At 37.4% G+C, this 13,592-nt stretch overlaps 1 protein-coding gene across 4 annotated transcripts in view; it reads right to left on the minus strand.

The window, feature by feature from the left end:
- Window positions 1-13,592, minus strand: part of LOC116501371 (chromodomain-helicase-DNA-binding protein 1-like) — a 92,674-nt gene that overhangs the window by 15,325 nt on the left and 63,757 nt on the right. For all 4 annotated transcript variants that reach the window (XM_032206882.1, XM_032206879.1, XM_032206883.1 and 1 more), the window contains exons 16-27: window positions 12,253-12,405; window positions 11,887-11,958; window positions 10,211-10,360; window positions 9,363-9,511; window positions 5,806-5,902; window positions 5,616-5,711; window positions 4,457-4,633; window positions 4,117-4,277; window positions 3,378-3,419; window positions 2,284-2,414; window positions 1,759-1,897; window positions 866-1,016 (exon numbers count right to left, since the gene is read on the minus strand). In XM_032206882.1, the coding sequence (XP_032062773.1) occupies window positions 866-1,016; window positions 1,759-1,897; window positions 2,284-2,414; window positions 3,378-3,419; window positions 4,117-4,277; window positions 4,457-4,633; window positions 5,616-5,711; window positions 5,806-5,902; window positions 9,363-9,511; window positions 10,211-10,360; window positions 11,887-11,958; window positions 12,253-12,405 (1,518 nt within the window). The remainder of the gene's footprint in view (window positions 1-865; window positions 1,017-1,758; window positions 1,898-2,283; window positions 2,415-3,377; window positions 3,420-4,116; window positions 4,278-4,456; window positions 4,634-5,615; window positions 5,712-5,805; window positions 5,903-9,362; window positions 9,512-10,210; window positions 10,361-11,886; window positions 11,959-12,252; window positions 12,406-13,592) is intronic.

A 13,592-nucleotide genomic window follows, 5' to 3' on the forward strand; every position in this document is an offset into this window, starting at 1 on the left:
AACGTTATATATTTTCTGCAAACACACAAATAATGTAGAGTCTTGGAAATGGCCTCACAAAATTTACAGTAAACTCAAAAAAATAGCCTCAAATTTCTGTTTCCAATTTCATAGTTTATCTAAGAAATTCAGAGCTCCTGTACCACTGTCATCCACAGATCTAGTTCTGACTTGTGCTTCTTCTAAATGCAGAACTCATTACCACAGAATATTTCTGAAGCCAAAAATATAAATGAGTGATTTCATAAAACAGGCAAAATTATGGAAGGCAGGGGTACGATATCATTAAACAGATTTGGATACAATCCTGACCTCTCAAATCCCAAAGCTACAGGTTGTTGACAATGTCACTGAGTTTGCTTCACTTCAGTCTTTCCCTAAATATCTGTTTCTCACTACTAGGCAGACGCTGCACTACTACTTGTCTAATGAACACAGCTATTCTCATATTGTGAATAAGAGGCAGTTTCAAGCAAAGAAACTGTGGATGGGAAAGAAAGGAGGGGTGAGAAAACCAAACCAAAACCCCAAAATATCCTTCCCTCCAAAAGATCAAGAATAAAATTAACATAACTAGAGCATCTAAAGTAGGGAAACAACAGATGGAAGAGAGAAAATTCAAGTGACAGAGATCCAAATACACAAAAATAATGTAACAGACTATAAGAAGGTATAATTCAAATGAATATACAAGATCTTGAATTCTAATAGATGTACAACAAGAATACAAAGGAGTACAACTGTCCTAACTTCTGTGCAATTTCAGCGATCAGAAAATAAGCTCTTTCAGTAACTGATCTTTTTAGCATTATTACTTAAACATCAAAAAAAAAAAGTCCTTCATGAAATTTCATAGATGACATACCTTCTGCGTCAAACTGAGATCAGGATCCATTTTTATCATTTCCCAGCTGCCATAACCATACTCATAGATACCTATTAACAGATTGGAATCATCTTCCTTACCCCAATCTATATCAAAATGAGCTGCCTTGGTGTGGCATGGGATGACATATCTAGTAGAAAAAAAAATAGAAACATAAATAAGCCACCTTCTCAAACTTAGCAAGGGAGAAAGGAACATGCTAAGAGCAGAAACAAAAATGTTACACCACTAAAATGCTGGTATATTTAGGTAAGTAATCCAGATAACTATCATAAGATTTTCTTACAATTTCTATAAAATATTTATTGAAATCAGTACTGAAACAAGTTTTAAAGCAGATCTAGATCAAGATATAAAGAACAACAGATATCTATCTGTGGTCATGGATTAAGACAGAATTGGTTAACAATGAAGACAAGCTTAAAATATCACTCTTGTGTAACTGCTAACTGAATAAGCATAGTCTAGGGACTGTGATACAGAAGGTAGCAAGCTAAGAAGTTCAGAGGGCTGAAACTATCACCAACAATTGGTATCTGTTCCCCTTTGACAGATATTGCTTTCCCTCAGGCAGAGGTGACACAAAGCAACTCCTCAACAAGCCTAATTTCTACTCTGAAATAATTAAGAGTAACTGAACCCAGGCCCCAGTGAATACAGTTCAGAAGCCAAAGCAAATACTGGCTACAAAGGAGAGGGAAGAAAGAATAAACAAAGAATGTGGATCAGATTATGCTACCAGTTCTTACAGGAAATGAAGCAACACTGGTGTCCCAGCGTGCTTACAGTCTGGACTGGTTAAATATATGCTTACAAGCCTCGAATAATTTTCTAGATTATTGTTTCCTTTAGGAGGAGAATAAAAAATATACCTTTTCCTTTCTTCTGGATCTAAAGGAATGGATTTGTGCAATGGTGCCAACTCTTCTTCATGGGAGATGACTAGCTTTGCATTCACCTGCACTCCTGATATTCGGAATGTTGGGCCTTTAACCTTCCCAAGTCCACCTCCTTAAAATAAAGGACAAAACTGTTAAAATATTCAGCCTTTAGGTGAATGTTATACACAAACGTAAAGAAAAAACAAAATTGATAATATAGCAGATGACATTCAATTAGAAAAACTTTTTCTAAACAAACACTCTAAGCTCCAGAATCTCAAGGTCTTCCAAATACTAGTAGATTAATTACAAATTTCATGATAAAACAAAATCATGTCACATTCCACTGTGACAAAATACACAGGGAATGGGGATTATTTTTTAAATTCACCAAGCACACTAACATTTTTGTTTCTGTTTTCCCCCAAGAAAATAAATGTTATAATCAGACCTTAAGAATAGCTCATAACACTTGACACTTTTTATTCTGCTTGCCAACTCCCAAATACAATTTACCTGATCTTTCTTGTCCAAAGGCATTGTCCCTTAAAGCCTTAATGCATCCATTATGTACAAGTTCTCCCAGACGTCTAAGGTCTGTTTCCGATTTATCAACTAGCTCAGCATCTCTAGCTATAGCATCTAACCTATAAAAAAAAAAGTATGGTTTTATAACTCTAAAACATTAGTAACTACACAATCAGAGAACCAAGGAATACCTGAGTCTCTGGGACCTGGGATTCCTGAGGGCCAGCCTTGATGGTAAAGACCAAGGCAAAGAAGGCATTCAGTACCTCAGCCTTTTCCCTGTCCCGTGTAACCAGGTTCCCCATCTTGTTCAGCAATGAGCCCACATTTTCCCTAGCCTTCCTTTTGTCACTAATGTATTCATGAATGACTCCTTCAGACTTTGAAACTAGAGTAGTTATGAAATAAGCTAGAATTCACCCACACTTGCTATGCTGTGTGCATTTTTAATCCATGCACTTAAAAGTATCTATAGAAAAGAATACAGAAAATATTATTTAAAAAAAGGAAAAAAAAAATCAAAAAAAAGGTGTTTCAGATATTAGAGGACAATACAATAGGAACTATAAAGGACCCTAACTATACAGTTTCAATATATTTCTGTATATTCTTTTGAAAATAAAAGGAACTATTATATATTGTATGATCATATAGAATATAAGTATTGTTAAAGAAAATGAAGGTGATAATTTTTTGGAGAATATGGAGTAATACAGAAAGCTTAAAATAATAACTGACAATAAAAATGCAAAACTGGTAGTTACAGTGCATAAAACCATAAGCTTTTACCATACTATCAAACAAGAAAACTGAATGATCGTCACTAATGTGGATTAAAGAAGCTAATAGGTAAAGTGTAAAAAAAGACGAAGTAGTCTTCCAAAATTGAAAGGTTTGTCTTTCTGTCTTTCTACATAAATACCACGTATGAAGAAAGGAAATAATTTAATTTTATGTTATAATCAAGGCAAAAAGTTGGGTATACTATTATCTCTTCAGCCTAAGGATTTTTGGTGTACTGATCTAATTTTAATGTAAACCAGATTCCAAATTGCTACACAAATATAATCAAATGAGTTTACCTTTCAAGTGGGCCACCAAATTTCTTGTAACTCTTGATAAATCTAGTAACAGAAAATAATTCTGCAGTTAAAAACATATGCTTAACTACACCGGTTTCAAAATTTATTTGTAAAGTCTTAGTACAATGCTATATGGACAATGCAAAGAAAAGAACTAGAGAGACCAGGGCAGGTTAGCATTTCAATTAACCCACATTTAAAGCCAGAGTTCTGTTTGGTTTATTAACTGATACAAATAAAATAGAAAATATAATTCATTTCAAAGGTTACTTTACTAGTTTCACAAGTCAAAGCATTCAGCAACACAAGGTGTTTAAAACAAAAGTTTAAAAGTTTAAAGTTTAAAACAAAATTCTCTCAACATTTTGTAGGTATTTCCACAAAGATATACACATCCTTTCTTCAACTACAGTTTTTAGGTAAAATGATGGAAAGTTTACATGTTTTTTTTAAAAAAAAAGCTCACCCACTGTAACAACTGTTTTTGAAATCACTGCCTTCAGGGGATGCAGGAAGAATAACACATATTAAAAGACTGTAAACAATAAAGAATATTTTTCCAACCCAATTTTATCCCTCACCTAAATCTGTTCAAAATCTGGATGTGATAGTTCTTTATCTCAGCACCACAAACTACAAAAAGTAAAGCTTTAAATACCTAGATAGATTGTTTTCCATATTTTCAAACTCATAATGATAAAAAAAAAAGTCCCATTAAGCACGTCCCCCCACATCTTACCGTCTAATCTCTGCATCACTAAATCCTTTAATATTTTCTCGAGGAATAGTTCGTGGTCGTCCACGTTTTTTTGGTCGTTTTCTTTCTGAGACAGAGTCACTATCAGATCCAGAATATCTTCTGCTCCTACTGCATCTCCCTTCATTTCCATTAAAGCTAATCTGGAATTTCAGAGTAAGTAGTTCAAAGCTATGTGACTAAAACATTTTATTCATTTGTTATCTAGCCCATCAAAAATATGTATTGGGGGGGCACACGCAAAAACCATCCAACACAAAAGTACAAGCCAAAAAAACATCAATGCAAATATCAAAGAAAATTGGTCAAAACCCAGAGATACCTGTTTTGCACAGTTCCTCATTCTTGGGAGCATATATATTTCTTCAAGTTCTTTTTGTCTTTCTTCCTCTTCTAATCGTCGCCGCTGGACTTCTGGAATGATTTCTTCCCAACTTCTTAAATTTTGTTCTGGTTCCAATTCAATGTCATCTTCATCCATATTGGAAAAGTTAGCTACCTTATGTATTGGAACATAAGTATTTTCACAAAATGAGTACATGGTTTTATTTAAACAAGGAGTCAGCAACTAACTTTTTAAGAAAACTTAGTTTGGAATGGCATATTTTATTTATTTATGTATACAAAATATATACATATAAAATAGTTCATGAATCATTGTCTTGAAAGTAATTTCATACGTGAAATGCACACGCTCCATGCAACACATCTGAATATACATATGAGAATATTTTTCTTCTTTTACAAGTTGACTAATATAGAAACACTATGAAATACCTCCTTGATAGCTGTGTGATTGTTGTTTAATTTCCTTCAAAGCAAAGCTAACAGTATTTGAATGCTCAAGCTGATGTAAAATTCTGCATTATTACGCAGAACTAACCAAACATTAATAAGCTGTAGAAACCACAATATATTGCAAATGAATGAGCAGCAGGAAGGTGATTTAGTACTCTATCTAAAGAAAAGTCCTTCCCCACTTTAAACAAAAAACAAACAAAATCACACACACAAAGAGATACAAGGCACACCCACAATTTAGACCCACCATAATATTTTAAGTATTATCCAGTTAAATACATCTGGAATTCAAGTTTACGTATGTGTTGAAAGGAATTCCTAAAGGTCATCAACTAAGAAATCCAAACTTCATTCTGTTTTCAGAAGTGCCATAGTTGCTTAACAGTGTAAAGCATTAAATGAAGAACAGCCCTCCCCAGTATTACAATCATTAAATCAAAGACTAATGTATTTGTAAATGTCTTTCTTATTTTGTTAGCAGAATACATTATGCATTTTTAAATGTTTGCACTGGTGGTAACTATCCTGTATAGGTGAAAAGACATTCTATGCGAGAGTTGACCTATTGTCAACAAATTGACAATTTCATAAGAAAGAAAAAGGTTACACAAAAGGAAATAAAAAGTAGCATTTATAAAGAAAATCATGATTATGGGAGGAGGGAGGGAACAGAGCAATACCTTGAACTGAGAAAGTAACTCATCTCCTACAGTTAATGGGCCTGGCTCATTTTCTCGAGTTTCAGCCCTCTTCAGGATTTCATCTATATCCATTTCCTGAAACAGAAGTTGTTTCTTTTTATAACAAAATAATTCATACATATTTTTCAGTTGTTATATCCATAAAGTGTAGATGCACTGCTCCATTTACCTGAGGCTCCTCTTCCTCCCCTTCAGGTTCTTTAAAGAGTTCCTCAGCACCAAACTTCAAAATTGCTGATAACTCTTCCTTATTAAAAGGTGTTGAGCTGAAATACGGGAAATTTCAGAAAAGCATTTTATCTTTGAGAATTTTTTCAAATTACTATAACCATGAATTAATCAAGCTTCCTTCTGACTGTTAAATAAAAGCTATATTTAATATGTAAACAAAAATATAGAAAGACATTATACTTTGCAATCTTTACTTATAAGGTTGCTGTTATTTTATTATTATATTATATACTGTTGGGGTCAGAGGACTACCACCCATTCCTACTCTTTCATGTAGGGTCAAATAAGGCTGCAACCAGATGCCGAAATATCAAAAAGGACTTCGTGTCCCCTCAGAAAGATGTTGAAGGGATTAGGAGTGCAAATAGTGTTCTCCTGTATCCTCCCAGTTGGTGAATGGGACCCAAGGAGACAAACAGACCAAGTGAATGACTGTCTGCATGGCTGGTGCCATGCTCAAGGTTTTGGGTTTTATGATCTCAGATGTACTTTTGAGAGACCAGGCATGCTGACACTGGATGGGGCATACTTGACCAAGTGGGGCAAGAGTGTTCAGGGCAGTAAGCAGGTGGGACTTATTAGCAGGGCTTCAGACTAGATGAAGTGGGGGAAGGGGATGTACCTCTTAGTGACAGAAAAGAACTTGGGAACACTGACACTTTAGGAAGCAACAGGGGAATACCTGTGAATTGTCCCAAAGGAATTAGGAAGGGCTCCTCTAAAAAGGTGATACAGCCAATAGCCCAGCTGAAGTGCCTCTACACCAATGCATGCAGCAAGGGAAACAAACAGGAGGAGTTGGAAACCATGGTCCAATTAGAAAACTGACATAATTGCTATCACGGAAACACAGTGGGATGAATCACACAACTGGAACACTGAAATCGAGGGCTAAAAGCTTTAGAGAAGATATAGACAAGGAAGAAAGGGTGGGGGTGTTGCTCTCTATGTTAAGAAATGGAGAGTTGCACTCAATGGTATTATGTTCAAGTGGAGGATGATGATGTCCCTCAGGGGTCTTTTTTGGGACTGGTACTGTCTAATATCTTTATTAAAGACATAAACAGTGGGATTGAGTGCACCCTCAGCAAGTTTGCAGATGTGACATCAAGCTGAGTGGCACAGTTGATAAAACAGAAGGAAGGGATGCCATCCAAAAGGACCTGGTCAAGCTTGAGAAGACCTGGCCCCTGTGAATCCAGTGAGGTTCAACAAATCCAAGTGCAAGGTGCTGCACCTGGGCCAGGGTAATCCCAGACAGGAGCACAGACTGGGAGAAGAACTCATTGAGAGCAGCCCTGCAGAGAAGGACTCGGGGGTTCTGGTGGATGAAAATCTTGACACGAGCCAGCAGTGCACACTTGCAGCCCAGAAAGCCAACTGCATCCTGGGCTACATCAACAGAGGAGTGGCCAGCAGGTCAAGGGAGGTGATTGTCCCCCTCTACTCTGCCCTCGTGAGGCCCCATTTGGAGTAATGCATCCAGGTCTGGGGCAAAAAAAAAAGCACAAAAACAAATGTGGACCTATTAGCAGGGGACCAGAGGAGGGCCATGAAGATTATCAGAGGGCTGGAGCACCTCTCTTATGAAGAAAGGCTGAGAGCTGGGGATGTGAGGTCCATCTATAAGAATGGTTGTAAGGAGGAACCAGGGAACTACAGGCCTGTCAGCCTGACCTCGGTGCCAGGAAAGGTGATGGAGCAGGTCATCTTGAGTGCAATCACACAGCATCTGCGGGACAATGGGGGAATCAGGCCCAGTCAGCATGGGTTCATGAAAGGCAAGTCCTGCCCGACCAACCTCATCTCCTTCTATGAGTGGGTGACCAGCCTGGTGGATGAGGGAAAGGCTGTTGACGTAGTCTACCTAGACTTTAGCAAAGCCTTTGACACAGTCTCTCACAGTATTCTCCTGGAGAGGCTGGCGGCCCATGGCTTGGACAGGTACACTCTTTGCTGGCTGGACGGCCAGGCCCAGAGGGTAGTGGTGAATGGAGTGAAATCCATCTGTTGACCAGTGATGTCGACGATGAGTGGTGTTCCCCTGGGGTCAGTGTTGGGGACCACCCTCTTTAATATCTTTATTGATGATTTGGATGAGGGAATTGAGTGCACGCTCAGGAAGTTTGCAGATGACACCAAGTTGGGGGGGAGTGTCAATCTGCCAGAGGGTAGGAAGGGCCTGCAGAGGGACCTGGACAGGTTGGATCGAAGGGCAGAGGCCAGTGGGATGAGGTTCAACATGGCTAAGTGCCAGGTCCTGCACTTTGGCCACCTCAACCCCATGCAATGCTATGGGCTTGGGACAGAGTGGCTGGAAAGCTGTGCAGAGGAAAAGGATCTAGGGGTGTTGGTAGATGCTCGCCTGAACATGAGCCAGCAGTGTGCCCAGGTGGCCAAGAAGGCCAATGGCATCCTGGCTACTATCAGGAATAGTGTAGCCAGCAGGACCAGGGAGGTGTTCATCTCTCTGGACTCAGCTCTGGTGAGTCCGCACCTCGAGTACTGTGTTCACTTTTGGGCCCCTCACTTCAAGAAAGACATCGAGGCCCTGGAGCATGTCCAGAGAAGGTCTACAAAGCTGGTGAAGGGTCTGGAACACAAGTCTTCTGAGGAGCGGCTGAGGGAACTGGGGTTGTTTGGTCTGGAGAAGAGGGAGGCTCAGGGGAGACGTTATTGCTCTCTACAACTACCTGAAAGGCAGTTGTGGGGAGCTGGGGGTAAGCCTCTTCTCCCAGATAACTAGCAATAGGATTAGAGGGAATGGCCTCAAGTTGCACCAGGGAAGTTTCAGGTTGGAAATTAGGAGACATTTCTTCTCAGAAAGAGTAGTCAGACTTTGGAACAGGTTGCCCAGGGAGGTGGTGGAGTCACCATCCCTGGGGGTGTTTAAGGAAAGGTTGGACGTGGTGCTTAGGGACATGGTCTAGTGGGTGATATTGGTGGTAGGGTGATGGTTGGACCAGATGATCTTGGAGGTCTTTTCCAACCTTAATGAATCTATGATTATATTTTCAGCCTGGAGAAGAGAAGGCTCTGAGGAGACCTCATTGTGGCCTTTCAGTACTTAAAGAGGGCTTATATAAAGAGATGGAGACTGACTTTTTACTCAGATAATGATAGGACAAGGTGGAAGGGTTTTAATCTAAAAGAGGAGATTTAGATCATGTGTTAGGAGAAAATTCTTCACTTGGTGGATGGTGAGGCACTGGAACAGGTTGCCCAGAGAAGTAGTGGATGCCCCATGTCTGGAAGTGGTCAAGGCCAGGTTGGATGGAGCTTTGAGCAACTTCATCTAGTGGGTGGCATCCGTGCCCATGGCAGAGGAGTTGGAATGAGGTGATCTTTAAGGTCTAAGCCATTCTATGATTTTATGATATAACACCTTACCATATATTTTTTGCCTTTTGTTAACCAAGTGAAGTGACTTGCACTTTTAATAAAATAGTCAAGTATACTTAACTCTAAATTGATATGTAAGTTATATAAATATACCTTGAAGGAGTAGAGCCTGTATGTAGTACAGTTTTCCCTGTAGTGTCCATTCTCTGAATCACTAAGTGATCTAACACCATCTTTTTCTTGGCTCTTTCAAGAATATCTTCTTCTACTGATCCTTTTGTGACTAGCCGATAAATATTAACCTATGTATATTATAAATAGGCTTTACTTACATGCTCACAAATTACACAGGAAAACAATATTCAGATAAGATTAACAACAACAACAAAAAAAAACACACCTTGAACAACAACAATGTTAGTCCTTACTTCTAATCTTCTATCTCATTGAACTAGTATTTCTCATATGAAACCAGTCAATCACATTACCATTGTCTCTACGTAAAGTTTTTTAAAAATAAAGAAATTCTTAGACCTCTCCTCTTTAAACTTCAATGATTAGGCACAAGCATGGCCATAAGGAACAGTGTCATATCTGATTATTACTTGAAGTCTTCTGCAAGAAAGAAACCCAAAGAGAACTACTAATTATTTATCATTAGGTAAAGGAGATGTGCCTTAAATATAACAGTTATTTTCTAGGATGACATGAAGCCAATGAACATGAGACAAGCCCAGAACTCTTCTCTCTACTCTTCCATATACTACAGCTACTATGCCATTTCTCCATATAGGGAGAGATTTATTTATTTATTTATTTATTTATTTATTTATTTATTTATTAAAAAATGTCAAATGAGCATTATTAACATTTTTAGACATACCTGGCAAGTTCTAGTTATTCTCAAAATACACAAAGACTGCGATGGCCAGACAAACAGCTTATGGCTACTGTGTGAAACCCTCCTTCAGGTTTGAAGCTTAGAAGACAAATATGCATACCTGTTTTTTCTGTCCAATCCTATGAGCTCTAGCCTGCGCTTGCAGATCATTTTGTGGATTCCAGTCAGAATCAAATATAACTACAGTGTCAGCAGATGCCAAGTTTATACCTAATCCTCCAGCTCTGGTAGACAGCAAAAAGCAGAAATCCTGAAATTATAAAATAAGAAATAGCTTTATATATGTATTAGTCATAATAATGCTTTGTGGAGCGGACTATCAACTCATACACTATCAAATAGTTCTTCCATAGGTGAAGCTTCTTTGAGTATGAAGCTTAAATATATATATATATTTAAAGAAAACTAACCAGCTATGGCATAAGAGGGAAGATTCTTGAGCATATAAGTAACTGGTTAAGAGATAGGAAACGAGTTCTGTCAGGGTCAATGCTCTTCAACACACTCAGAAACAATATGAAAATAGTATGATCAAAGTTTTCAGATGATATGGAATTATTCAAGGACAAAGGACAACTATGAAGGACTGCAGGAGGATCTTATGAGACAGGCAATAAAAAAAAAAGCATATGAAATTCAAGATAAAGAGAAATAGGAAACAATTTTGAATATTAAATACAGTGACAAGTAATAGCAAACCATTAATGCACAGGAATGAGTCCTTGGAGTTGTCATAGATATTGAGACCTTCACTCAGTAATAGTGAAGAAAGTTGATTAGGTAAAATGTAGTTTTATGGATTATTAGGAAAGAAATAGAGAATAAAACAGGAAACAATTCTGTTGCTGCACAAGTCTATAATTTACCTCCTTTTTTGAATACCATGTGAAGTTTGGATCCCCCTTCATCTTAAAAAAAAGTACAGTACAACTACAAGAATTCCAGAAAAAGGCAATGATGTCTATATTAGAAATTTACATACAGAAGTTAGTTCTGTTTTAACAAATATCTGAAGATTATGTTATGAAATTAAGTCCTTCCTCCTCAACCATAACATAAATATAAGCCCAATAGCAACTGACAAATGTTATGCTTCTATTGCTGAAAAAAACCCTGTCAGTGTTGAACAGAAGACCTAAGATTATCAAAGGTATGGAATGGCTTCCATTGTAGGAATGCTAAATAAACTAGGAATCTTATAGAAGTACACGATGGCTATAAATCAGTTCTTCATTTTCTTCCAGGGCAAGGAAATAAAAAATAGTAAATGAAGATAACAGAAGCCAGGTTTAAAAAATATTTAAAACAATTTTTCTTTATACAAGGATATACACAACTCAGTTCTGCCCATTCCCTAAGTACTTGTTCAATGTCAAAGGCTTATGCAAAAGTTCAGTGCTCCTGTAAAAACTGAAGGACTAAGTCCTACAAAACAAACAAACAAACAAACAAAAAAAAACACAGGTTAAATTCTTCAGTGTTTATACAGTACTGAAAATTACTTTGATAAAAAGCACTGTCAAAAATCTAAAAAGGTAACTTATGCAGTTATATTAGTTAAACGTCATTTTCATAAATTCTGTTTCCTATTTAACCTCTTCTCAGAAAAAAAAGAGTTGTAAATCTTGTAATATATAGGTTACCAATAACAAAATTTCAACATGATACATCCCTTACTTTTTTCTGTCTTCATTTTTTTGGTAATATTTGTTATATTTCTTGGGAAAAAAAATAAAGCTGTATAGATTTAAAAACCACCACCCACTAATATCATACCTCTGATCCTTCTGCATTAAAATGATCCAGTGCTTGTTTCCTCAATTCCCCTTTTATTGATCCATCAAGTCTCTAAAGAGATCAAATATTACAGTTAAAGAGGAACTCTCATACTATATTCTAATCAGAGCAACTTGAAATCTCAATTGCCAAAACAATTAGGGGCAAGGAGAAGAGCAATGTAACATTTTACACCACCTTTCTAATTTATCATTTTAATTTCAAAACACCATTTATCATATAGTCTTTTTCTGTACATAAAATTAAACTTTTATAAATCCTTCTACTAAAAAGGACACTTTTCCTTTTCTTAAGCTAAAGTGGCAAAGATCAAGGCTTCTTGGCTACTACCAGCAAAATTCCTACCTGAAAAGGAAATTGACGATACTTCAAATATTCTGCTAGGATGTCTAGCATCCTCACCATCTGAGAGAAAATCAGTACTCTGTTGCCACGTTCTCGTAGACGAATCAGTAGCTTGTCAAGAAGGATTAGTTTCCCACTGCTTCGTATTAAATGCTACAAAGATAAGAAAAGGTGTATTGCAAAATTAGTTCACCTTAACACTAATATACACTGCAGTTGGTTACACTTTTTTTTAAGGTTTTTAAGGTTTAAGGTTTTTTAAGTTTTAAGGTTTGCTTTCTTGTCTACTGGAATGGGAAGAATGACAGAAATTTTGACATTCCCTTAAAAATATGTTTTAAAATGTGCACACAATAGTCTCCTAGAACTAAATAACGCATTCAGATGTCCATACTATACCACTATATACATTTACTAGTATGCAGCATTAATTGAATATGAAAGTTTAATAAGGACTTAGTCAGTCCTGATCTCGTAAAAACTCATTATAAAAGCATGGAGTACTCTAATTGGAAGCAACAGGAATACTAACTAGCATGTTTTAAAGGAAATGCATTTCTCAGCTTTGGCTAATAAAACATCATCTTAACGTTTCATTAAAAAAAGTAAGCAAATAAACTGTGCTACAAGTTAAAGCAGTTGAGATATAGACTCAATGTTTTCCTACCAAATAATCATTTGGTAGGAAGTAAGATTACGTTACTAATTTAGTACTACTTACTCCTTGCTTTCCATCTTTTGAACAGAAATAAGCACTGCTATTTGACCCTCTAATTATTTTTAAACAGTAACTAATCTGTCAAGTTTCTCAGGCAAGTTAAAAATGAGAGGAATCTTGTTTGTAGAGCCCAAGAGGCTTTAGATGGCTTATAGCATTATACATGGTCTGTTTTGAAAGTAGTAGGACTCATTTTTCTAAAAAAAAATTATTCATGAGAATAGAACAAACGATTAGAATTTTTCAAAGTAGCACACTTCTGCATCTACACACTGCTGCCAACGAGTTTTCCAGTTTTTGTACGCCTCCATGAACGCCTGGACCGGAATGCTGTTTAGCTCCCTCGTCACGGCCTCTTGAAGCGCCTCTACCGATGCACGATGCTTCCCCTTGAGCGCTGATTTTACTCTCGGGAATAGAAAAAAGTCTGGCGGGGCCAAGTCAGGGCTGTAGGGGGGCTGAGGCAGCATTGCCACCTTGTGCTGGGCAAGATACTCCACTACGCGGAACGCTGTGTGGCTCGGTGCGTTGTCATGGTGCAGCCACCAATTGTTGACGATGGCTGGGCGGACACGAGCAATGCGTTTTCGCAGTCTTGTGAGGACTTCCATGTAAAAAACTG

This window comes from Aythya fuligula, chromosome W, assembly GCF_009819795.1.
Source record: "Aythya fuligula isolate bAytFul2 chromosome W, bAytFul2.pri, whole genome shotgun sequence".
In the NCBI taxonomy this organism is placed as follows: Eukaryota; Metazoa; Chordata; class Aves; order Anseriformes; family Anatidae; genus Aythya; species Aythya fuligula.